The sequence below is a fragment of the Mastacembelus armatus genome, chromosome 17 (assembly GCF_900324485.2).
Source record: "Mastacembelus armatus chromosome 17, fMasArm1.2, whole genome shotgun sequence".
NCBI classification, from domain to species: domain Eukaryota; kingdom Metazoa; phylum Chordata; class Actinopteri; order Synbranchiformes; family Mastacembelidae; genus Mastacembelus; species Mastacembelus armatus.
This window is the reverse complement of record NC_046649.1, coordinates 23,741,332-23,766,440: the sequence shown is the minus strand read 5'-3', so window position 1 is coordinate 23,766,440 and position 25,109 is coordinate 23,741,332. Positions and strand designations below refer to the sequence as shown.

The following is a 25,109-nucleotide window of genomic DNA, read 5'->3' as shown; positions in this document are numbered from 1 at the left end:
AGGCAGAGTGTGGTCTGACTTCTTGTCATGAGTTCAGGCGGGGACAGGACCGGAAACAGGATCGGTCTGTTGACAGGGATTTTATTTCCCACTTTTCTGCCTGCTGCAAAAAACATTTATCACTTTTAAACACAGCAGCCCAGTTTGAGATTATCTGAAACACTGGATTCAGACTCATTATTCAGTCACAATCTGCCTCGTCTGTCCAGAGGCAGGAAAGAAAAGGGTTTCTGCTCCAGACACCAGGAACAGGCTGCAAATTAAAGGAACAAACTGTGATCACTGACAAAATTCAGGACTATAGTATAATATAATATAAGAGCTCATTTATTTTCTGCTTGTTTTTGTCCTTAGTTCATTTTAGTCCTTTAGCCCTGGTCGTTTCCAAGCTGCTCCAGTCTGATACTGTCTATTGCTTCGTGCTGATGTCGACCCCATTTACTGCAGTAACAGTAAAGTATATCATACGTTAGCTCGCCTACTGTTTACCACGGACTGAAGGCCACACTAACCTCTAAGCCAGTCCTGATGACTGACACTGTTTCCACAAACAACAAAGTGAATGCAGGTCACTCTGCACTTACAAAACCATAAAAACACGAGCTCGACAACACAAAGCACCTGGCAGCTCTGAATTATTAACAAAGCAACTAATGGGGGGGTCAGAGGTCACTGGTGTCGGAGCGTGGGCGGAGCAGAGGTGTTGACTGGAGGCTCCACAGGAAGCAGCTGCTCACCGACCGATCGTCGTCCTGCTGTCAGTGACCAGGTCATCAGGAGACACCCAGCAGCATCACTCAGAAACCAGGCCCGTTTCAGAGCCCGATCACTTTTCTGACAACCCTTAAGCCTTCAACAAATGGAAGAGCAAAACTTTCCCACACAAAATTCCCAAAAACTTCAGAGACAAGAAGATTTGGGACGTGAAGCTCCCAGAATCCTCCTCAGCTGCCTGCTGGATAATTAAAAGGCATGTTGTTTTGGATCTGGAGAGCAGCTGTGGGGTGGATCCATGTGAGTTTGCAGCTGACTCGGGAGCGACTTGGAACCTTTTCTGTTTGGACGACAATCAAACCACCAGGGGAAAAAAGTGGAGCGTTTCATGAGCTGTTAGCGAAGGAGAAATGAGAAGGAGGCAGCGCTACAGACGAGGACTGTTGCTGAGAGGAGACGTGTCAGCAAACACAAGCACAGACCACATGCTAATCCGTTTGCTGGTTAAATATGTTTGCTGAACAATTGGCCTGTTTTACTGTTTCAACACAGTGTGAAACTACATAAAGACCTGAACCTGCAGGATGAGCTCACACAGTTTGCTTTTCTCCAGCTCTTTATTTTAATTTGTGCTCTGGTCCCCGTCGGTCCAAGTAAGAACCAGCAGAAGACGCTCACATTTGCTCAGGTTAGGGTGAGATTGAGTCTGTGCCAGAATCAGTTGGATTCAGCTCCTCAGGTGATTGATCACATCACATGATTGTTTGTGAGGTATTAATCAGAGCAGTAGAGCACAACAGAACTGAAAACACCAGACGGGGAGAATCTGAGCCACGTCGCCTGGTCTGGTCTGGCTCAGTCAGTTGTCACTGCAGAGCTGACACATTCATCTGGCATGTTGGACTCCATTAATGAATCAAGTGTTGCTGACAACTGCAAAGCTTTCAAATGCAAAATCAGACTCACTCTGTTGAAACATCCTGCTCCATATTAGGACTGGACCCGAGCATTCAGCTATTCAGAGATCTGTCTTCAGTGTTCAGACATTTGTTTCTCCTGTCAATAAAGGCAAACTGCAAAAACAGATTTTCTCAGCATGTTTTTATGATTGAGGCCTTTCACCATCTCAGCCTGGGCGCCCGACGTCCCTCTTACTCACAGCAGTGACGCAAAAGCCAGAGACCTCAGCTGTGTGTGAACAGGCACAGTGGGCCAAACAAGCCTGTCACCTGAGTCACCTGGATGCCTGAAGAAGCAGGCTGTTATCTGACGGTGTGAAGAAACACCACCACACCAACTTAACCAGCTTAAAGTCTGTGGTCCGGTCTGACGCTGCCTTTATGGCTGAAAAAGCAACGACACACGATAGAAACCTGCACTGTGGTTGGAAGAGTTGCAGCTGGCCTGAAGAGTAAAAATAAAACATGAGGAACATGTGGGAACATCTGGGCCTCAGGCTGAGCAGCACAGCCTAATAATAACTTTGGGAATAGGTGAAGGTGAAACTACACAGCAGAGCAGAGCCCACGGGTCAAAAGCCAATAACAGTCTTCAGCACAGCCACACACCACAGGCAGTTTTCACAGATTTATCAGGTTCTTGTATTCACCAGAGACTACATGACTTGTCATTAGAGGAGAACCAGGATCACAGGGGACGTTACTCTGACTGTCACAGCTGATTCCTGCAGCTTTCCCTCAGTCCAGCCAGAGTCATTATCCCCCTGCTGGGCCTCCACTTTCTCCTCTCACGTCTGGGGACAGACACCGTCAGTTTTCTACCACTGACAGCTCACGTCTGTGCTACGACATGTTCACATTTCACAGTGGCTGAACATCTGGAAATGTCTCTACATCCTTCAGTTACCTAAACTCAAAAAACATAATAAGAAACTTCCAAAGGAGCAAGTTTCAGAAAGAACATTTCTTAGAAATCCACTGCAGAAATGAGTAAATGCCTCAGCCGGGCCCTTCTGTCACCTGTAACTGGCTCGTGGCCACGAATGAGTCCGAACATGTCGGGCGTTTTTCTGGAAGGACCTGCAGGATTTGGTAACCTGGCTGATTCAGAGGGTGAGGTGCCACGTCACGACCAAAACCAGAAAATCCCTGATGTTCCTGTTGTTCATACGTCCGTGTGTGCGTGTGTGTGTGTGTGTGTGTGTGTGTGTGTGTGTGTGTGTGAACATCTTCTTATAATTGAAGCTTTTTAAAAGACTAACTTAAACATGATGTGACAACTTTCTAATGTTTCTCTCCTACTGATATTCAGCCTGAAGGTTTGAAAAGCTATTGATTAATAACTAACCAACAATCCTGTCTCATCAGTCAAAACTGTAAAATGTTCACATTAATAAATTAAAGACGGATCATTTCAATCACACTGTCACTGCTGGTTTCTCTTCCAACACATCAACACATTTAGCTTTTCAACACTAAGAAAACACATATGTCAGCACTTACTGTGTTTTAATGGTATATATACTGTGGTTAAATAAAACTGAAGAAAAAGGAAAAGGTTTAAAATGGAAAGAGGTCGTTTATTTCTTTCTTTCTATGTTAATATATTTATTTATTTGTCTGCCAACCAAATTCAACCTCAGCTTTTAAGCCACATTAAACCTAACAAGTCCACCCCAGGGAGCAGCAGCTGAAGCTGAACTCCCACCAACACAAAACAAACAGAAAACATGCTTCAAACGTACATTTGCTATTTGGTTATTCTTGAACAAACTCTAGACTCCACACCACAATTTCTGCCTCCCAGAGTGTGAAGCACGACGCCCGGTGTGCAAACACTCATCTTTCTACAGGTCTTATTCAGCAGAACCTGTTGATGAATTCCTGATGACAGCGAACGTGAGCACTTTCTGAGCGCGGCACATGAGGCTACTGGAGTCACCGTGTCTCGTTAAATATTCAGCAGCTCTCATTATGTTGTTCTGGTAACTCACTCTTAATTTGCACCAAGGAACACTTTGGAACACGAGCCTCGACTCAGCCATGTGTCGGACATAAACTGCAGAACTCAAAATCAGCGCCGAGTGACAGGCCAGCTGCAAAACAGAGCTAAGAAACTACAACCAGCTACAATCAGCATTTTTATGCTCCCTTGAAAAAAAAGCAAAGTTGCCCACAGCAGCAGGATGGGAATAAATAGCCTGAGAATAACTGTATGAATATGGAGCAGCTCTGGAAACAGCATGCATGCTTAGCAAACCACTCAGTGTAATTACAGGCTGAGAATAATCAAGCAAACAACGTGCGCTGAATCAATTCATAAAGAAAAGCCCAATGAGAAAATGACTTTAAGGGCAGACGTGGAGAAGCTGGAACGGAACAAGTCCCCCTGAATATTTACCAGAGCGGGCAGGAGGCCCCGGCTGTGGGCAGAGGCTGATGGAAAAAACAGGTGTTTGTATTTAGCTCACTTTGCCTACTGTTGGCCTGCAGCGCACCACATTTAGCTGCAAAACACAGAGACCATGTGAGTGAATGCACAAAGAAGGCAGGAAGGTTTGATTCTAAGGTGAGTGAAGATGCTCCTGCGCCACGTGTGGACCAGTTCTTACTGTCTCCTTCCAAGGACACACTGACAAACCACATCACAACTGGACAACAAGACCATCCTGCTACCAAAGTCTGAAATCATTAAATACTACACACAAATGTGTAAAACACTTGTCATCCAGAGAACATGATCTGAACAGACAGATCCTCTGGGTCTGGTGGTGTTTCAGAGGCCGGTACTCAGTGGAGCCACTAAGACCATCCACTGTGGATCAGTCATCCAGCAAAGAGCAGTGGGCTGCTCTGAATCTGAACCTGCATATAATGAAAGTGCATATAAACCAGTAACTGTGAGGTTTATGTTTGTGCTGACCCCAGACTCGGGTCACTCCCACCTTCTGCTCCTTGGTCTTTTCTGCAGCTAAAGAGCAAATCTTTTCTTTGAAGCGGCTCCTTATTTGAACATCAGTGGCAGCACCTGGTCGCTGGCCCGGCTACACACGACTGGGCAGATGCTTTGGGCTGTTTCTGCCACATGAAACAACAAAAGACCTCCCAGAGATGTTTAACCTCCCAGCTGGAACATAAACATCCGATCTCGTGCAAGAAAAATGAACATGCTCAGACATTTAGCAGAAGCCCTTTGAAAATGAACAGCTTTGAAGCAAAGACAGAGGAAAGACGAAGAAGAAGAAGAACCTTGCTCCTCCTGTCTGGGCTCTTTGTCAGCTCGTCTTCCTGCTTTTCCTACTGGGGGCCATTTTGGTTCAGTTGTCCTGGAGTTCAGGTGTGTCCAAGGTCTGAGGAGGCCATCAGGTCGCTGTAGGACGATCCTGGTTGAACAAAGGACCACCCAGGCCACCTCAAAACCACCTGGAGATGTGGTTCATGAGTTGTCCTGAGCTGCTCCCATTGGGTGCCGCCCTGTGAGCAATGCAGTGCGTCCTGCACTGGTCTGACTGGTCTGAATGGTCAGCAGCAGATCCAACTGCTGTGACTGGCTCTTTACCTTAGCGGATCCACCTGCAGCTTCTTCTCAGACTGTTCTGGATTAGAAGCAGCTATAAACCGTCTGTGGTGTGAAAATGATCAGCAAACGCTGCTTTGGTTACCCTTTGTACATCTGCAGCGTAGGTCCTCACTGACCCTGTTTGACTGTTTGACTGACCTGACTGTTACTGTCAGCTGGAGTCTGTGGTGCGTTCAATGACACTTTTTGGTCTAACTGCTGGTTCTTTACTGTCCTGCTTGTCTCTACAGGGCAACAGGTTTGTAAGAGCAGCACCACTGTTTCTACATCACGAACACTGAATATAACTGTACTGTCACACTTATAGTTTCCACATTTAATGAAGCCAGACCACAGAAAACCCAGATCTGGATTAAATAGAGCCACATTATTTTCCTGTCCGAGAGCCTTGTGAGGTAGAGCAACATGTTCTGTGTACATGACGTACTGCAGCGTCTTTACTTTTTAATAACAGCAGAAAACAGAGGCAGCAAAGCAGAAACAGATTTGGTTGGATTTGAGCACATATAAAAATCCGTAAACGAGTTTCTGATTAATCAACGTTGTGTGTGTGGCTCATTAATCGTCTCCTTCAAGCATGAAAAGTGGTCTCTATCCACAAACCGGCCACGTCAGGTCAGGAGTGCTGAATTTAAAAGAGGAAACTAAACTTTGCACAAAGTCTTTCAGTAAATCTGCAGCTCAGGACCAATGACGACCGGATGCTGGGCGAACTGGGCTCAGCCTCCACCACTAAAGACCACTTAAGACTTTAGTGACCAAACTCCCTCACCAAAGCCCACCTGACCTACATTCTGTGTGTGTGTGTGTGTGTGTGTGTGTGTGTGTGTGTGTGTGTGTGTGTGTGTGTGAGAGACAGAATGTGAATTCATGTCTGAGACTTTGTTTGTGCAGGTGTGTGAAAAGGGGGAGAGGCCAGAAAAATGAGAACACATACAATAACATACAATAAGTGGTATACAGACAGGATGTGGAGTGTGTGTGTGTGTGTTGCAGGCTGGCAGCCGAGGCCAGAGCTGCCATGTGCTGCCCAGCTGTGGTCTCCTGGCGTTGGTTTTGCAGACTCGTAGCAGAGGGAAGGACCAGAATATAAATACTGTCGAGCCTTTCTTCAGACGCCTGGTTGTATAAAAGACACACACACTGTGTGGCTGCACAAACAAAAGCTCACTGGGACCTGAAGACGTTTCTGTTCTATTCATATATGACACTTTAAACTCTACAAGCCAACAGTGAACAGCAGGTAGGACCTGGCATCACTCACACTGTGACGTCTTAGTTGTACTTTAGCATAAGAATGAATTATACAATACACTCTGCTTCCAAACTCCAAACCTCAAAGAGCAGCACGACCTGCAGACTCTCAAAGATGAGACACAAAGACCTAGACCACACCTGCAGCATCCACCTCTGGATGTTCTCAACACAGCTGAAGGTGCAGCTCATGCTTCTCTTGCCCTGATCCTCCACTACACACGACAGTCGACCCTCCAGCAGCAGGAACCAAAGCGGAGTCACAGCGTAGTTTCACGTGTTTCAAATAAACGCTGTACAGACTTTTCTTTATTCATCTGTTCTGAGAAAATCCAGCATGTCGCTGCCTGTATTTAATCTAAATTAGATTTTCCCCCGATGATGTTGTTGTTGTTTAGTTTTCAATGACCTACATTTTTACAGTCTGAGCGACTTCTATCCCAGCCTTGTTCTTCAGGTGTAACACGCCTGTGAAGCAGCTTGACCCACTAACCTGTTTGTTCTGTGTCGGGCTGTTTGCTCAGCTCAGCGTGAGAAAGGCCTGATCCCAGAGCAGAGAGCTTTTAACTTCCTCTAATGACTTTATGGCCTTCTTGGAAAAGTGAGTGCACTCACAAACACTCTAATGATTGTGGTGGCTTGGCCTGGGCTGAACTGGGCTGAGCGGGGAGGCGAGGGTGAAATTACAGCGTGCCGTGCATGTGTAAACAAACTGGAACACTCTGTTTTGTCAGTGTAGGCCCAAACCTGCATTTCAATCCCCAGTGTGTATCAAAGCGCCCTCTGGGATGCACATAATTCAAGACATCAGAGCACAAAGGAAGACAACAAATTTAGTTTCAGCCCTGATGTCACTAAATCCGTGATCACTGGGAAGTCCCTCCTAACTACAGCGAGCTTCTGCAGATAAACGGAGTCTCATTTAAGCCTCGCTTCATCCTGACAGACTTCAGCTCTCAGGCCAAACCTGCGGCGTTTCAGATGATTCTGCATGTTGAGGCTGAGGTCCCGCACTGTTCTGACAGTTTTACACTCCAGTGAAGCGTCTGCAGACTAGATGGCGTGACGGGGGAGCGGGAACATAAAGGACAGATGAGCTGGTATCTGTTTTTCTCTCTGCTGGGAAGGAACATGAGGCTGCAGCGAGTGTCTCTACAGAGCTGCTGCTCCGTCACCGCAGCTTTTGTTCAGAACAAATGAAGCAAATTTGTTGGTTGATTCATCCACCCACTCACTGGTGAAGCCGTACAAGAGCGTCACACGTGAATCACCACAAAACATGACAGATGATTAGATTAATGTCGTTCACTAATGAACGATTTAAGGGAGCGACTGTGTCCTGGAATAAGAACGGCCCGAGGTGCAGGAAGGAACCGTAAACCTTTGATTATGTATCTGACTGCAGGCTGGACAGAAAAGCTTCATTTAATCAGGTTCTTAAGCCACAGTTAAAAACTCTGATGTCCCACTGAGCATTTCACAGAGCCCTGAGAGGAGAAGACCTGAAGGAGGAGAAGCACTAATTAGTGGAAATGGATGTTTGGGTTTTCGGGATGCACTTGTGTTATGTTGTGTGTGTGTGTGGACGGGAGTTTCCAGGAAGCTGCTGTCAACACAGAGACCAGGATCAGATAACCTTGCCCCTACTCTCAGATCGGAGAAGAAACAGCACTGACGGTAACTAACATCCTTTAAACAGCACTAAGTCCAAATCTCTCCAAAGTTTCTACATCAGGAAGAGCTGAATTTGTTAGTCTGGTCATTAAAACACACAGAGCAGTTAAAGGCCTTGTTGAAAAGCAGCTCTACAGGGGCAGTTCATGTTCTGATGCATCACCCAGCTCAGCTAAAGCTAGAAAATCTGTTCCACCCTCTGACAAAGACACACAGGCTTCACCTAAATCGCGGCTTACAGAGCACAGAATTACACTGACATGAAGAAAAGCCCAGATTCAGTATATACCGAAGGTAAATCAAACCAGGACGGATCCAGAACCTTCATTTCTGGTTTTAATTGGCCGTTTTATCAGCGGGAAACCACCACACAGCAGGACGCCGGGGGATTAGTGTCAGGAGGGCATCTCAGGCTTTAACCTCTCATGCCACGTTTTTGAAGTATTTCCTCTCCAGCCAGCGAACCGCGAACTGACCCCTCCTGCAGCAGTGTAAAGTGTTACTGCAGAGCTGTGCACGAGGTACGGCAGAGCACGTACATTACACAGCACATAGGAGTGACAGGTTTTAACATCAGCTTAACAGAGTTTCTGCTTTATTACAGCGTGACAGGGGGGTTCATCAAGAGGCCAGGTGACAGTGAAGGTCACAGGCTGCATCCAAACCTACAGATGAGGCCTGAAAAAAGAACAACACCTACTGACATGATGAAGCCAGAACCTGAAAACTCTGAGTGGATGTTGAGCTAAAGTGCTGCCGTGGTCTACGCTGTTCTAAATTACAGCATCAGTCATTTTCCATGTTGCCTAAATGTTTGTTTTTGCTACTAAGGAATATTATTAGCTGCTGGAGAAGAAAAGAATAATTATGGACAAAGATTAAACTAATAAGGAGAAAAAAAGTCATATTTACATAAAAAGGCTCAAAAGCATCACTCAGGTCAGAATAAATGAGTCTGTGCTTATCAGGTTCTGGAAATTAGCCCTTTGTGTATATGTATATTTCATTTGCTCTCAGTCACATGCATTTCTTTATGTTCCACCTTTCACTGTAGAGGAAACAGCAGAACCACAAAGCAAATAAAGTGTGTGTTCCTGAGAGCTGCTCTGTGTTTCCAATTATTATTTAGTTTTCATGGCCTGACTAATACGCAGCTTTATTGATGCTTTGTTGGTGTTGGCGTTTCTCTCTGTTCTCTTTAAGAAAATAACTGGCAGCTACAGTTTAACGGATTAAAAAACAGAGTTTTAAAGCGAATCCTGCTTCCTAATCCTCAGACTGATGTCTGCAGTCAAAACATATGTTTGAGATCAGCTTTCACCTCGTTGGCGTCTGAACTGCCTCTTTATCACAATCACAGACCTACAAACACAGAGCTGCTATTGTGGCAAACAAATCATGGATTAACCTACAAACTGAGACAAGAAGCAGATGTGAAGAACCTGGTGAGGACGGTGTTGAGGAGTCACAACGTCTTCGTTATCGAATGACTGATCTGGAATGACCGGATCTGACTGAGCCAAACCGGAAACATCATAACCAACGTTGTTGTTCTTCACATGTCAGTTCAGTCTGTGCATGGTGGCAGTTTAGGAGCTCAGGGTGTTCACACCGGAGCCTGGTACGTGTCCCTGACAGACATGGATGAGAAGGAACGAACACACACAGCAGATCTAATGGAAACAGCAGGACTTTAAGTTCTGAGACGCAGCGAAAACACACAATTAAACAAATCACTTCATCTGCAGCAGAGCTACAGCTGGAAGGAAGTGATACGCTGCTCCTCATTAAAACCAAGCACTTAAATGAGAGTTCAGATCCACAAGCACCACTGCAGGAAATAAAACAAACTGGGTCTGGGTCTACAGGCCTTTGACTCTGATTTCCCACAGTCACAGTCGGCCTCCGCCTTATAAACAGTCAATTGACAGCAGTGAAACCGGTTTCAGATCGAGTGCAGGGGGCTCTGGCTCACATCCAGAGTGCCTGCCTCTTTCAGAAGGTGTTATTTCAGCAGCAGCGTGAAAAGGCCTCACAGAGCCAGCAGAGACTGTCAAAAACCTGATGTGAGAAATCAGACACTGGCTCCCCGTGTGACTCTGGAAAAGAATATTTTTGTTCCAAACTTAATAATAAAGTTCAAGGAAGCAGAACAGAAACATTAGCCGCAGTTACACGGACGATATTTCTTCAGTCTGACTGAAATCAATCTGATCAGAGATTCCACCTTAACTAGTCACATGATGCAGTTTTATTCTGATTGGACTGTTATTCTCATTATTAGGCTGCATGTGAACTCAGCTTGGAGCCCTAGATAAATCATTTACACTACATGAGACAATAATCCAACATATACTTTATACAAAAATGTTTTAACGGTTGCAATTTTCTACCAGTAAACCCTCAAAGACACTTACATTGAGGTGACCACATACTTCTGGTCATATTGTTATATTTTTATTGTTGGTGTTTATTAATCTCTCATAGTTTTTCTTCTTCATTCACTCTCTGTCGAGACCAGAGTCCCTGTCAGGTATAAAGATCAGACCATTATTTGCCTCTCAAACCCCCGAGACTCGGACTGGTCAAGTCCAATGTCACCTGCACAAAGTCCCGAACACGGCAGACCCACAGACTGAGCTAGGATTCATGCAGTTGTCCTTCGAGGACAATGAGGAGCGGGGGCGTCTGCACTGCACAAAACCAGAAATCTGCAAGCTGTTTAAATTCCTCTCAATTCCTTCTGGCTGCTCCGCTGGTTTCAGATTTCAGCTTTAAACAAGCCGGGGAGAAGGAGAGGGAGGGATAAAACCGCTCTGACACAGCAGAGTAAAATCAAACAGTAAGAACTGGGCAGGGCCTCTGTTTGTTGTGGTGAGCCTATTAACAACTATGATCGGCCTGTTACTTCTTATGGTTTTAATGAGAAACGCAGGCGGCCGAAGCCTGTGGGAGAAGAAAAAGCTTCGGGAGTTTCTGGTTGTGAAGCTGATCAGATTGTGACATGGTTATTTTTATTTTCGAAGAACGCTACTGCTGCTGCTGCTGCTGCTGATGATGATGAAGGAGTCTGCTTTGACTGTGATCACTGCAAACCCACCCCTGACCCAGACTGGTGGACAGGTGAGGCCTCCCTCCCTCCACACCCAGAACTTCAAACACAACCAAACCCTGTAACGGTTGGACGGGCTCAACTGACTGACTCCACTGTGTCAACACAACAAACAACTTCAAACAGTGCAGGTTCTGCTGCCTCAGACCTCATCCAATCAGGGAGACTTATTCTCCTCTGCAGCCTTCAGGGCGTCAGTTCTGTGAATCCTGAACAAAACCTGCCTCATCCTCAAAATGTTGGACAGGTCTGAGGTTTCTAGAGATCTGTTGTGATTAAAACAGATAAAGAAAATCTGCCAGTATTTTATCTTATCATGCTGAAGGAGGATGTGGACTGCAGGTCTAGCTGCCCAAATCAAATACTGATTAAAAAGCTGATACACACAAACATGAGTCTGTTCCTAGCACATCTGTGTCCTTTATAGAAAGTGCTGCTTGGCAGCTTCCACACAAAAACCTGCACAGCATAAAAAGTCTTTCTGGTCGTTGTTGGAAATGAAAACCCAGTGATGAAAACGTGCAGTCTGGCCTATTTATAGTCTCTGCTCTGACTCAGGTCCAGACTGTTTTGGCTGCAGCTCAGTAATTAGAGAGGGGAGCCCTCCTGCTGAGGGACGTGTCACCATCCACACGTCTCTGGAGTTTGGGAATTATTATTGTTTTACTGTCGCAACAATCGAGGCGTCTCTGACCTTTCACCTCATAACAACGAGGCATTTGATTTTTAACCATGGGTAAAGAATAAAAACTTGTATTAATAGTGATGTTTTTCAGTATTTAGTCTTTAGGTAAGAGTGAAGGTGGAGATTATGCTCAAAAACCTTCTGAAGTGAAAGAACATTTAGTAAAACATGGAAACTGAGGACTAAACGTTAAAATCTGAGGACTGAAGACTGAAGATTATAGACAGGTGAAGATTTGATGCGTGTCTTTGTCCAGCCCTCATCCAAACTGTCTTCAGTATAAATATAAAACACTCAGCTCCTTCCCAGTCCACATTCCTCTCTGCTCAAACGCTTGGCCTCCGTCTGCAGCGGCTGGAAGCTGCTTTACTTGCTTGTCAAATGGCCTTTCCCTTAAAGAGACTGGGCTCTTTGTTTCAGCTGCGATTAACTGGCAGATATAAAGGCGAGCAGGCTGATATTTGAGACCGCTGTGCACGCCTGCCTGCTTCTGGCACGCAGAAATATTCCCCCTCTCTCCCAGACTACCAGGGAAAAGCTCAGCTGCCAGATGTACCGTGCACTCGTCATGAAACTCTGCTGCAGGACAGAAAACGCTCAGGCTCCTCCTGACACAGGCACCAACCAGCTCGCTGAGTCTCATGACCTTTGGATTTTGAAAATGCATGTGCTCCAATCACAGAGCGGGTAATCTCTCAACCAGGAAGTAGCCTGTTTTCTAACTGTGCAGCCGTCTAACCGTTACACCGCTGTCTGAAAAGAAACCGGTTTTAAAAACACTCTTCAGTGGCGTGTCTGTCAGAGACGTGTCTGTCAGAGACGTGTCGGCCCTGCTGCTCACACACACTTTCACTACAGGTTTCCACACTCAGGGATGACTCAGGCGCTGCTGCCGTCACCTGGCCGCCGTCATCACGTAGGTGTTGATGGCGTATGTGGAGCACAGGGAATGAAAACGTATCAGCCATGAGTCACAGCGCGTGGACAAACCACTGACAGTTCATTATCAGGGCTGTGGTGGAGAAGGAACCCACCTGAACCAAGAGCAGCCGCCGTTCACACACCTGTTAGACCAGCAGAACAAACTACAGCACAAAGTGATCAAGTCCAGACACTTGTGTTACTTATACAGGACGCTCTCTGCCAAGGTTTTTTCCTCCTGAAGCAATTAATCATTTGACATGAGAAGTTCCCACTAACATCTCCCAGAATCCAAAGCTTTGTGTGACCGAGTCCAAAATCCAAAAATATGTAGGTTACAATAACAAAAGGCAGAGAAGAGAAGAAGAAAATCCTCCCAACCAACAGGCCGGAACTAACCATCTTCAACCAGCAGCTGATTATGAAAATAGCTGCTGAGGAATTTGTCTGTCCCTGTTTGAGCTCCCGCTATGATCACAGGGTGTTTTACTGAAGATAACGTCACAAACACTTACATGTCTGATCAGAACGATCAAGCATCTTTAGACAAAAGCTAATGAGCAAATAACAGGAAAACTCACTTGAGAAGATCCAAACCTCCAAATTAATTTCTGCCTCAATCAGAACAAACCAAAATGGAACCTCGGAGATTATTTTCAAATTAACAGAAGGAGGATCAGCTGTAACTGTATCACAGAGTCCCAGTCAGGACCAGGTTCAGAAATGAGCTGGTTTGCAAACCCAAGACCATGAACTGTCCTTTGTCATGCAGACATTCATCAGGTTGGACAGTCGAAGCTCCTGCAGGGCCTGCTTCAGACTTCTATTAATAGATGTGGTCTTGGAGGAAACAGCAAAGAGGTGCGGAAATACCACAGATGCACTGGGACCCGGTCCAGACCCCCTTAGACCAGCACAGTCTCTGTGATGTTCCTTACGGGGCCTCACTGGGACTGTGTGTGGCATGGTCCATGAGATTAGGACTTTATAAAATCAGTCAGACAGTTTTTCATAAAAAGACACAGCAGAGTTTGGCCTCATTGTGTTGATCCATATTCCACCACCTTACAAGACCTTTTTGAAACTTCAGCACATAAACATTTGTCCTGTTGCTGACATGCTGGGCCCACACGGCTTTAAAGATGCTTTACTTTGATAACTAAAGGGCGCAGGCCAGTGTGCTCTGCATGTTGCATGAATGAAGCGGTGAAAGACATGAGCGGAACTTCTTACCTCCGTGAAGAAATTGTCCATCGTCCTCGTTATTTTAATCCCTGAGGATTTACTGTAAGGAAACCGCGCGTCCGAGCGAGCCAACTCATGTGTTGTTAGTGTGATTCCACGCCAAGCAAAAGATCCGCGGCTCTCAGTCCGTGGACTTCCTCCTGCAGGACAGTGTCAGGAGTGAGGCAGTGCGGAGCTACAGTAGTACTTGTACTCTTTGTATCGGGAGTTACTTCTTCAGCAGAGACACCAGGAGTCCTTTAAATAAGAAACTTTCGGGTCTTCTCCTGCCGGAGCCCGAACTTCTCAGTGTGCGCCTCCGTGCGTCACGACCGCTGCTCCGTCTGGTTCCGTGGTTGGTTTGTGTGGTTGACCGGTCAAACGTGCAGCAGAAGCCAAAACACGAGCGTCCCGGCCCGGTCCAACTTTGGAGACGCTCAGTGAGTCAGTCACACCGGTGGACAAGGCTCACACCGAAGCTCCACCTCCCGAGGCAGCGTCCGCTCCTCCCGCTGCAGCGGCGCCGCCTCTCGGACTCCTCCTGGTGCAGGTTGCAGGTAAAGCGCAAAAGCAGCGGTGAAAAGTAACTAAGTACATTTATCAAATATACTTTTCGAGTACTTGATTTGACTGGAGTTACTGTGTGTGTGACTGTTGACTTGTCAGGGGGATAACTGCACCTATCACAACACACTTTTAACTATTGGTTCTTCTTAAGATGAACACTAAACACTTACACTAAAATCATGTGAAGTTCATAAAATACAACATATTATTGATTAATGGTTTTCAGATCATAATCTTATGTATTTTGATGTAATCGTAGAAAAGTCTAAAAAAGTGACACAGATTTTATGTCTGGACTTTCTAACGTGAGCTCATCACAGCCAGAGACCTGAAAACTCCAGGGTTGCACAGTCCTGTCACAGGATGACAAACCCCTCTGCTGTGTTTTGTCATCAGTTCACAGCCTGTGTTGTTTTAACACAAGGTGAATGTGTGTGTGAATGCAGCCCGGCTTACTCAGCACAAAGAATGACCCCTGACCCCGGAGCCCTGCCAGGACCCACTGCTGCTGAATGTGTGTGTTTATGCTGCCTCTGATTCCCTTGGACCGTTTCCTGGACTTAGACTCTACCACTGACTATTAACTATGATGAGAAGCCAAAGGTCTTCACTTCACAACGTCTGTGAGTTTTGGTGCTTTACTTTTCAAATATCTGGCTTAGAAATGTGTAAAATTCATTAAACTTCATCAACAATATCTCCATTTCTTCTATTTCATCGTGTAGATCAGATCATAAAGTCACTGACATGATGTTGAAACAACTGTTCATGTGATCTTCTAACCAAAACCATCCCAGGTGAAAAACATGCTTTGACCTACAAATCATCAAATCAGTGTTTACTGGGAAATGAGTCAAGCACAGATCAAACCAAAGAAAACCACATGGGGTAATTTAAACTGGCACACATTAGTAACGGGAGACCTCAAGGTAGGTAGCTGGAGTCACTGGTCGCTTTCCACAGCTGGTCTCTGTGTTTTCCACCCATTACCGCTTTCCACAGGTGACCCGTCTATGTCACCTCAGTGACCTGTGACCTCTGACCTGTGACCTCTGGAAGAGGGTTACACTCCCTCCTTGTGTCGGTGGTCTTCCCGCTTCCCGAGGATTCCTCATTCAGAGTCAAACTGAAATTAACCCGGTCACAGCTTTGCTTCCAGTCTGGACCTTTTGGTGTTTCAGGTTTGTGGAGGTGACACGTCGGTGCTGAGTCTGCGTGAGACCACTTTGCCATGTGACAAGTTTTTAACACTGACTGATTATACGACTGAAGGAGGTTTACAGCTACGATGCATTTAGCAAAGAGCAGCTAAGATTTGCAGGTAAAGCTGAAATGTGCAGCAGGGCGATTATTGTCTTATTTCTTGTTCTGGTTTTTATTTACAGGATTTTCAGATTCTTAATTAATTTTACCACACTTTCTTCTGTGCTAACAAAAAATAAAAACTGCTGAGTGAGTCGTAAAATTATGATAAATCCACTCAGTAAAGGTTGGACCTGTCAGTTCAGATCAGTATTTATTGACATAAATTAACTCAAGAGCCACTTACTGGCTTTTTGTTTTTCATTTTCCCATGAAAACTACATCTGTGAATGCAGGTCTGAACCCCCACAGTTCATTTTAGTTTAGTTTAAGTTAGGCTGAGTTATAGTAGTGATGCTGTAGTTAAGGTCAGGTTAGGGGTTGTTTAGTTTTAAAAAAAAAAAGTTGCGTTAAGTTATAAATAAAGTTATAGATTATAGTTATCTAGTCAGTCATAGACCATGAAAGTCAAATCTTCAGAGCTTCAAGCTGTTAATGGATACAGGCTGATCTGACTGTCTTAGCGTGGAGATGTGCTGGAGGATTAGCAGGAGCCTGTTGTTTCTTCTTCTCTGATTCTTTGCCAGAGGCTCCAAATCTCCAAACATCCCAAAACAGGATGAGGAAGACAAACATTTCCTGTGGCTGTTTTAGACGTCTCCAAATGATGCGTGATAACGGCACCGGGAGGTTTTTTTTTTCTGCCGGGCCTCCTGCAGAACGTGTCTGTGGTGAAGCCAAACAGACTTCCTCCAATCAGCATCGCGCTGCAGGGACGACTGGTGCTGACCAAACAACAAACACCTGTGAAAATGCATGTTATGTGAATATACACGTAACATGTATTTGTAATGAAAAGCTGTGCATGAAGGCAGCATTGATCAATATTGGTGACATTACTCTCTAGGATCAAAAACCCTACAAATGAAAATCAGTCACCTTAAACTTCTCAAGGACTCTTAAAGGAGGGAGTTGATCATTACTTTGGACTAATTAGTCTTCAGCTCCCTGTAATTATCGAAGGCAAAGTGTTAAACAGCCCCCGACTGACCAACAGCAAACTGCTTCAATCTACAAACACTCTGAAACATCAGTGCTCTTTACGGTCACCTGATATTATCTTCCACAGATGCAGCAGTGAGTCTGTGGCCTCGTAAAATCAACCTCATATAGCAAAGGACAGAAAGTCCTCCCAGTTAAAGCCGCCATGTCATTTTACAGCTGAGCTAAGCTTGAGGAATTTGGATGAGACAATTATTTGAGTCCTTTTAGAAAGTGGGTCTGTATCTAACATTAAGGACAGAGTCTCCTTTGGGTTTGGCCGTCGGGCCTGCAGCTCAGAGGAAACAGGCTAAAAACCAAATTCATCTGAAATTGAAGCAACATTCAACTGAAGCTGTGAAGTTTGTGTCGAAACGGAGTTTTTATCCTCTAGTTGTCGTGGAGACCACAGGTGGTGAAAGTCTGAGCAGGGGAGTGACGTTTCCAGTTTGACGTCATTTCTTTCTTTAGAAATGACACAGTGAGAAACGTGTCGATACGTGTGTCCATCAAAAAGGCATGAACAGAACAATGATCGGAGAACAGCGGCCTACTTGTCAACTGTATTCCTGTATACATGAAAAACACTTCTGGATGATTTCTGCAGTATAATTACTACTTAAATAATGGGGCTGCCTGCGGTTTGTCTGCCACGACTCGTCTTCACCACATCACCAGAACCAAATGCTTCAAAGCTGCTTTTGAACTACACTCTGTGATCTTTGAAACGTTTCTTCTTCTAACCTCAGGCCATAGCATCACTTCAGTGGATCCTTCTGTCGGGCTACACGGCAGGTTCTTCGATCCAACATGTTCATGAACCGGATGATTCAGCTGCAAATGCAAAACCAAGCTCAGAGAGGGAAACTCTAGATGTCACATTCCCCTTTAGCTGGTAGAGTGAAGGAATAAATGCAAAGATAAAATCCCGCAGGAAGTTTCATGACCTGAAATCAGGCAGAAGAAAAATTATGAACCAGGTGTGTATTTTTCTGTTGCTTTTCATTTTGATGTTTGGCCATAGTGGACCTGCCGTTCTGGTTCTGGTTCTGCTGTTATACTGTCAGATTATTACAATCTCTTAACCCGCAGGGGCAGGAATTTAGTGTTTTATTTCCCAATATCTGAGGGAAGAGCAAGACACAAATAAGGTTCAATCTAACCCCAGTCAAGCCAAAATACTGGATACTACAGTTCCCACAATGCAACTCAAAGACACCTTCATTCAGTTCAACATCGGCTCTGCAGTGGGTTCAACTTAGAACACACATCAGCAGCTCTGAGCCCAGGTCAGGTCCAGCCAGGTCACAGCTTCTTCCACAACAAACAGACCCCTCCTCTCCCTGGTCCTGGTCCTGCTGAGGGAGGGGAAGTGGCTCCGCAGTCCCTCCTGACCTGCTGATATCAAACTGCTGAGTCGGTGTGACACTGACTCTGACATGGAGCCACGTCCAGCACATGTAGCTCAGACACAGCACCAAGTGCAATAGTGTCAAACTGTTTCTACTCAGTTTCCTGCCTTTGAATTATTTGAAGGACCAAACCCTCATCATCCTCCAGCGCTTGAATTATGTGAACCCTGTTCTGTCCAAAGCAGATGTGTCACTGAGCTGAAAAAAGTTGGACTTTTAGAGACATGACTTTTACCTGCAGTATAGGGGTTACCTAAGACCTGACGCTGGCTCCAGTAAGAAGTGGTTTATGTCTGTTCTAAGAGAGAGCAGCAGAACCTCTGAAATGCAGTGAAGCAACTTCACAGAACAAAAGACAAAAACAGAGGAATGGTGGGAAAACTGAAGTCCCACAGTTTGACTACAGACCTGTGTTAATTCTTTGCTAACGCTGCCATCCAGTGTCCAACTGTAGGTAACACAGGACAGAAAATACGAAACCACAGAACAAAACTGTATTTTCCATTGGTACGAGTTTAACATTTTAAAGCTACTGGCTCGACTTTTAACATTAACACCAAAACATTTAATACAATTCCTGATTTTTAATAGACATCAATTGAATTTGATCATGAACTGATCATGCATGATTACTGCTAAGGTATTTATCAAGGCAGCAGGTCCGTTAGTGCAGCACATTTCTTTGTTTTTATCACTGGAGAACATAATAAATCTGGATTTTGATGGTTAATCACACTAAACAAACACAGTTTTCAAACTTTGGATGAAAAGGCTTTTATCGCCTACAGAGAGCTAAGAGTCCTCCAGCAGCCTCACACCCTGTGGCAGAATCTAACATTGTTGGCACAGACAGCACCTGTTGGTGCAGCACCCATAGGTGTCTTTCCCTCTTCACCTGGACAGTCTGCAGACTGAGCTGCTGTTCCATCATCTGAAGCCGAGCGTCTTGTTCTTTCCTTCCACAGCCTCATTATCCTGACTCCCTTAGTTCACTGGACCAGCCAGACCCAGTCCTGCTTCCTGCTGGGCTGGATGGTCCAAATAATGGACCCCAGTCTTTATACACACACAGTTTGTTGGAAGGATTCAGCCAAAGCTGGGACACCTGGAGGAAACTGTTTGCATCCATTTCCAAGACTCCATTTCCTTCTCCTGCTGCAGGAAAGATGGAAGGAAGCATCACTCATGTCTGACACTTCACTTTCTGACACTTTACCACTTTGGACCAGTTCAGCTTCAGACCTGGACCTGAGCTCTGACTGGTAGTGCATCTGAGCTCACAGATGGTTCTCTGCTCGGCTCTCAGGTCGATGCTAATGCAGCTGGAGCTGAACCAGTTCCCGTGGTGGCGGCTGAGGGGGCTCCTGCGGAAAACGGCTATAATGTCCAGAGTCAGTCAGTTAACCCTCTGCTCACACAAACACAGCACACGCGACAATGTCAGGGGCAGACCTGCAGGTGGCGACATTTCCACAGTAACACAATTTGTTCTGTCCAGTCACAGACGGAAAAGAAGCTGAAGCTGAAAGGAAATAAAGAGAAAACACTCGGGGCCTGAGACGCCGCCGACGCATCCAGTTTATGAACGGGTCCTCCACACGCTGAACCAGAGACGTGTGCGCGCAGTGAGTGGCAGGGGGCGCGCAGAGCCAATAAAACTGAGAAGACACGGAACATGGGAGTATTTCCACTGAAACAAGCGCAGACAAAATGAACAGTCTGCTCCAGTGCGCAGTATTTAGAAAAATCCCCAATGAGGGAATAAATGTAAAAAATACACATTATGGAGCCAAGTAACGTCCGGTTGGAGGCGTGTGGTCATTCTATGATAAATGTTAGACATTGCAGTGACAGAGCTGAATATCAACAAGCACAGGGCAGCTATGGGGAAAGGAGTCACCATACAGTCTGTGTTAAAACACTCAATAAATACATTTCCCATAAGGAACGTGTGAATTGGATGTCTGCTCTCTGTGCTTGCCTGCGTGCACAATGCACACGCGTGAACGTACGTATGGATGCGTGTGCGCGCAGGCGGAGGAGCCGAGCCGTACCGTGCAGCAGGCACAAGCCGCCAGGCGCGCAGGAGAAGCCGCAAAGAATTAGAGCAGACGCGAGCAGAAACAGCGCGGAGAGCAGAGGGAGCGTCGGAACTTCAGTGTACACGGTAAGAGCCTCCACGCTGCTTCACCCTCCTGCTTTTCCCCGCAAACAAACGCTTTGGGTCTTTGTGCTTCTGTTTTTTAGCCCCTTTTGTCTTTTTCCCATGTCTCCACGCACGCTGCATGGATGAGTGTAGGAAATGAGACAAAAGCTCCGGTAGATTTGACAGGAAAAAAAAACAAATCAGCCCAAAACGAGAAGAATTGGACGATTTAGAAATTCATGCTTCTTGTTCTGACCTCGTTTTTTCCCCAGAAGAAAAAATGTGTACTAGCTGTAAAAAAAAGGGGTGTGTGAGTCTGGAGGAACACGCGCCTCATGCACAGACACAGATTCTCGGTTTTCGCACTTTTACTGAGGGAAAATGCGCACGGGAGCGTCTCCTCACACACCGATTAGGATTTATTGATAACCCTGAAACTGATTATGATGATTTAATGATCGGAAGCCGCTGGGCAACGCAAAGCGGGAGCGTTTCCCCTCATAATTTGCAGCCAGCAAACAGTTCAACATCCAGAAATAAGAAGAGCCCTCTGCTGCTCGCCCCACCTCTTTGTCTGTGTGGAGGCTGCATGTAGCTGGCACACGCACACGCACGCACCGTCTCTAACCAGATTATGTCATGATTCCGATAAATTATTGATATTCCTGTGATTTTATCTGCTTTACTGCACTGAGAGCAGGAGGACGAGGAGATCTGGGGACTGGGGGGCACCTGACCGCCCTCTCCATCACCTCCCCCCTCCCCGCGTTGCTCACAATTATTAAGTTCATCCTTCAGTCCGATTGTGTCGCTGCTGCGTCGACGTTGGATGATTTTTGTGCAGCGAGTCAAACTTTATTTGCCATCCTCTATCGGCTAAATGCCTGGTCCTTTGTTTGCCGCGGCACGCATGCGCACTGGGTGTAGGGTGGGGATGGGAGAGATGCTACCTTGCCTATCAATGGGGGAGAGATGAGGAAGAGGAGGAGGAGGAGGAGGATGTGGGGGGGGGTTCAGGTCTTGATGTGTTTGTATATTCAAGAGAAAAAGAGAATATAGAAATGAGCAGTGTGTGTGTGTGTGTGTGAGAGAATGGAGCCCTGGTACCAAAATTAAACCACTTTCGGCTGTAGTCCTGTTCAGTAGATTATGGTGATGCTCATTGGCTGAGGAAGTGAAAATGAATTCTAATAAGTGTTAAATCTTTTATACAAAGTTCTGTGTTCCAGCTGCTGATCACTGTAATTTAAATATATCTTTGGATGTGACAGATTTTTCAGAACTGATTATGTCTCTGCTGGATTCAACATTTAGTGGAATTGTTGTATACGATGTGTGTTTTTCTCTGCTTTGATAATCCTCCACTGAACAGTAATTAAGAATATGTACTTTATGCTGTTGAAAGAATTACCAGTTTACAGATATATAATATTTGACAGATATAATCTTATTAAATATCATGTATTTCTACAGACTGAGCATTAAATATCCCATTGTAGGGTTTAAACTCAGCTCCACTTTGAGCAAACACGCCCTATGAATCTCCAACATGGTGCATAACTCCCAGCATCACAATATACCACAGTGTTTTGTTCAGTAAACATTTACATAGAACAAAGTCATCAATAATGTGGCTGTGTGGAGCATTCTGATTGGCTCACACTCTGCCATGTGACTGTGGCTGTTTGTCATATGTGTTTACCCTGTTACATACTGTCAGAGGAAAACAATAAACAACTGTAATCTGCATCATCCATCCATCCATCATCTACACCTGCTTAAACAGGTAGAGATGATGGATGGATGGGCTCCAGCACGAAGTACAGCTGAGGCTGATGGGATATCCCAGCTCTCTTTGGGTGAAAGGTCATCACAGTAATTTGGATCGTATTAGAAAAAACTAAATCTCAGGCGAAATCAGTGTGACACCAGTATATATATGACTATAGTTTCCATTCTCCATAGGCGCTTGTTTGCAGCAGTAGTAGTCTTATAGAGCTGTGTTATGTGATCACCACGGTAACGGCATGTCCCTCCTGTCTGGCTGCTGATTGGCTCTCATAAATCCAGGTCTGAGTCCGTTCATTCATCCTTGTGGACGGAGCCAAACAGCAGCCTGATGAGGTGTTACGACAGCGACTCATCCGTTACCGCCGCTGTCGGCTGCTCGGTGTGTGTGTGTGTGTGTGTGTGAGAGAGAGAGAGAGAGTGAGAGAGTGAGAGAGAGGGTAATGATGAAATAAAATGAGCAGTGTGTGTGTGTGTGTTTCTTGTTGCCTGACACTCATGTACATTCTAGGTCAAAAGTATGTGGACAAAATTACCTGAGGATCCAGGAGGACTGTCCCAATACTATTGGCCAGACAGTATTTGTGTTTCAGGCAGCTAAAGTCCACTCAGTAAATGTGGACATCGCTTGTCCACCATGGATGGAGTAGATAACAATGGGCCCCATGTCTTCTTATACTTCAAGAAGCAAAATGTCTGTTTTCTTGTTGTTTTGCTTATTTTTTCACTTGTTTGGTTTTTTCAGGGCCCTTTCTCTTTTCTCATTCTCTGCTTTGTTTTAGTGGCTTTCTGTAGCCATTTTTCAGCTCTGACATATTTAGTGTTGTTTGTAATCATCTGATTGACTTTCCAATGAAAAGGTTAACACCTTTACTGTCCTCTGGTCTTGGAGACCCCCTGACCCCTGGACCTGTGCCCGGTAGGCCTGTTCAATATTCATCCATCCACGGTGTCCACATACTTTTGGTTACATAATTTGAAGTTAGACGGTGTGTGTGAGAGGTGAGGATATTGATATGATTGCACGTCGTCGTCGTCATCATCATCTCGCTCGTCCTCTCTCCCTCTCCGTGGCGAGGATCCGGCGAATCATGTGATCAACAGGATCATTTTCACACGGCACAGCGTTGGTCTTAATTAAACCAGCAGCCTGCGTGTGATGCAGACGGAGGCTCGTTTTCTAACGGCAGAGGAGGTGAAGCGGGACAGTGTGAGGCTGCAGCTGCTGAGTGTTAACGCACACACAGTGTGGGAGTGTGCAGAGGAAGGTGGGGAATAGGTGCAGTTGGCACAGTTGCGTTTTAACACAGTTGACTGTTGAGAACAAAATATATTCTGCCAATAAAGTCTCATAGTATCAGTATGTTAAAATGACGGGATAAGAGCGGTGTCTGCTTTAACTTGGAAAAGTATGAGAGTCAGCAGGTGACATTATTCATTTTGGGATAACACGATTTCAGTAGCGTTTCAGTGACATAAAAGGAGCCGATCACGTTACGCGGTGCAGGGAGCAGGTGTTGTGAGTGTGGTGTTTTATATGAGGTCTGGGCCTAGATGCCAAAGATCAACATCATTAATTTTAGTCTTACCCCAGAGCGGATCCGCTCCGATTTTTGTATGTCCAGATATGTCTGAAAAGATCGTCGGAAAATGTGTATACAGTCTAAAAAATGTTATGTCTAATAAAACCTTAAAAGTCTCACGATTCAAATGACATAAAGCAATTTTGGATTGAATAATCACAGCGACTACAGTTTCTTAATATTTAAACAAAAGTACAAATACAGTACAATACGCTGTTCCTTACCTTTCTGTCGTGTTACTTCATATCAGTAGTCAAACATGGAGTGCCGCATATCGTTTTGTTCGTTAGAATCCATAGAACAAAGTGCACCAATGTTTTAGTCCAAAAAGACGTAATATTGTACAGTAAATCCATAAATCCATCGTCCTCCTCATAAAAAGCCGTAAACCGCTTCGTTTTACGGCTGTTTTGTCCGTTTATTCAATAAAGTTTGACATAGCAAGCTTCTGTGAATCACATGAGGCCTCAATCAAACGTGTTTGTATGTTTCGCAGCGTCACTAACGGTAAAACCAATAGAATTCACATCCTCAGAGAAAATCCCAGTCAGGAGGCATATTCTAACTTCGATTGACAGGAGAATTAGCCAGTCAAATGGATCGTAAATGGTGACAGACGCATCTTGTAGCCAATGATGAGACCTATCCAACAACATATGGGAAGTCGTGCCAGATGACGCAACAGTGGGCTTTAACGCAGCCCCTCCTTACTGTAAATGTTGCCATGACAACGCTGGGCAGGCAGCGCTCGACGCTAGAGGGGGAGGAGTCATGTTTCACATTCTACAGCGCGCCGATAGAAAACTGGGACGCTTTTGCTTCAATCGGCACCAAGGCCGTCAAAATAACTCTTAAAATGTAAGAACAACAGCTAGTTTAATTTAACTACGTGTTGTCGGCCATTTGCAAAAAAGGGGGCGGGGTGACTAAGAGGTTAACTACACATATAGTCATATTTTAATCCACTCCACGCGCTTCTACTGATGCTCCCATTATATTTCCCACAAGCAAGATTCATTTATGTCTGTCCAAAATACAGCATTTGGTCACCTACCAACATTTCCATCATAGAGAAGAATGACTGATGTTTTCATTCCTCCATGGATGTAAATACAACTAGACATCATCTTAGAAGGCATACAGTAAA

The 25,109-nt window shown here is 45.3% G+C and overlaps 3 protein-coding genes across 13 annotated transcripts in view; 2 read left to right on the top strand and 1 right to left on the bottom strand.

Annotated features, from left to right (window-relative positions):
* LOC113134345 (zinc finger protein 62 homolog) overlaps positions 1-25,109 on the top strand; it is a 757,491-nt gene that overhangs the window by 159,096 nt on the left and 573,286 nt on the right. The window lies entirely within an intron of this gene.
* Positions 1-25,109, bottom strand: part of myo10 (myosin X) — an 87,380-nt gene that overhangs the window by 59,419 nt on the left and 2,852 nt on the right. Inside the window, exon 1 of one of the 2 annotated variants that reach the window (XM_026313667.2) lies at positions 14,133-14,564. The exons of the other annotated variant lie outside the window; for it this stretch is intronic. Coding sequence (XP_026169452.1) covers positions 14,133-14,153 — 21 coding nt within the window. The 5' untranslated portion in view covers positions 14,154-14,564. Of the gene's footprint in view, positions 1-14,132; positions 14,565-25,109 lie in introns of those variants that run through there. 2 annotated transcript variants of the gene reach the window in all.
* basp1 (brain abundant, membrane attached signal protein 1) overlaps positions 20,367-25,109 on the top strand; it is a 41,288-nt gene continuing 36,545 nt past the window's right edge. Inside the window, exon 1 of the mRNA XM_026313794.2 lies at positions 20,367-20,612. Coding sequence (XP_026169579.1) covers positions 20,464-20,612 — 149 coding nt within the window. The 5' untranslated portion in view covers positions 20,367-20,463. The remainder of the gene's footprint in view (positions 20,613-25,109) is intronic.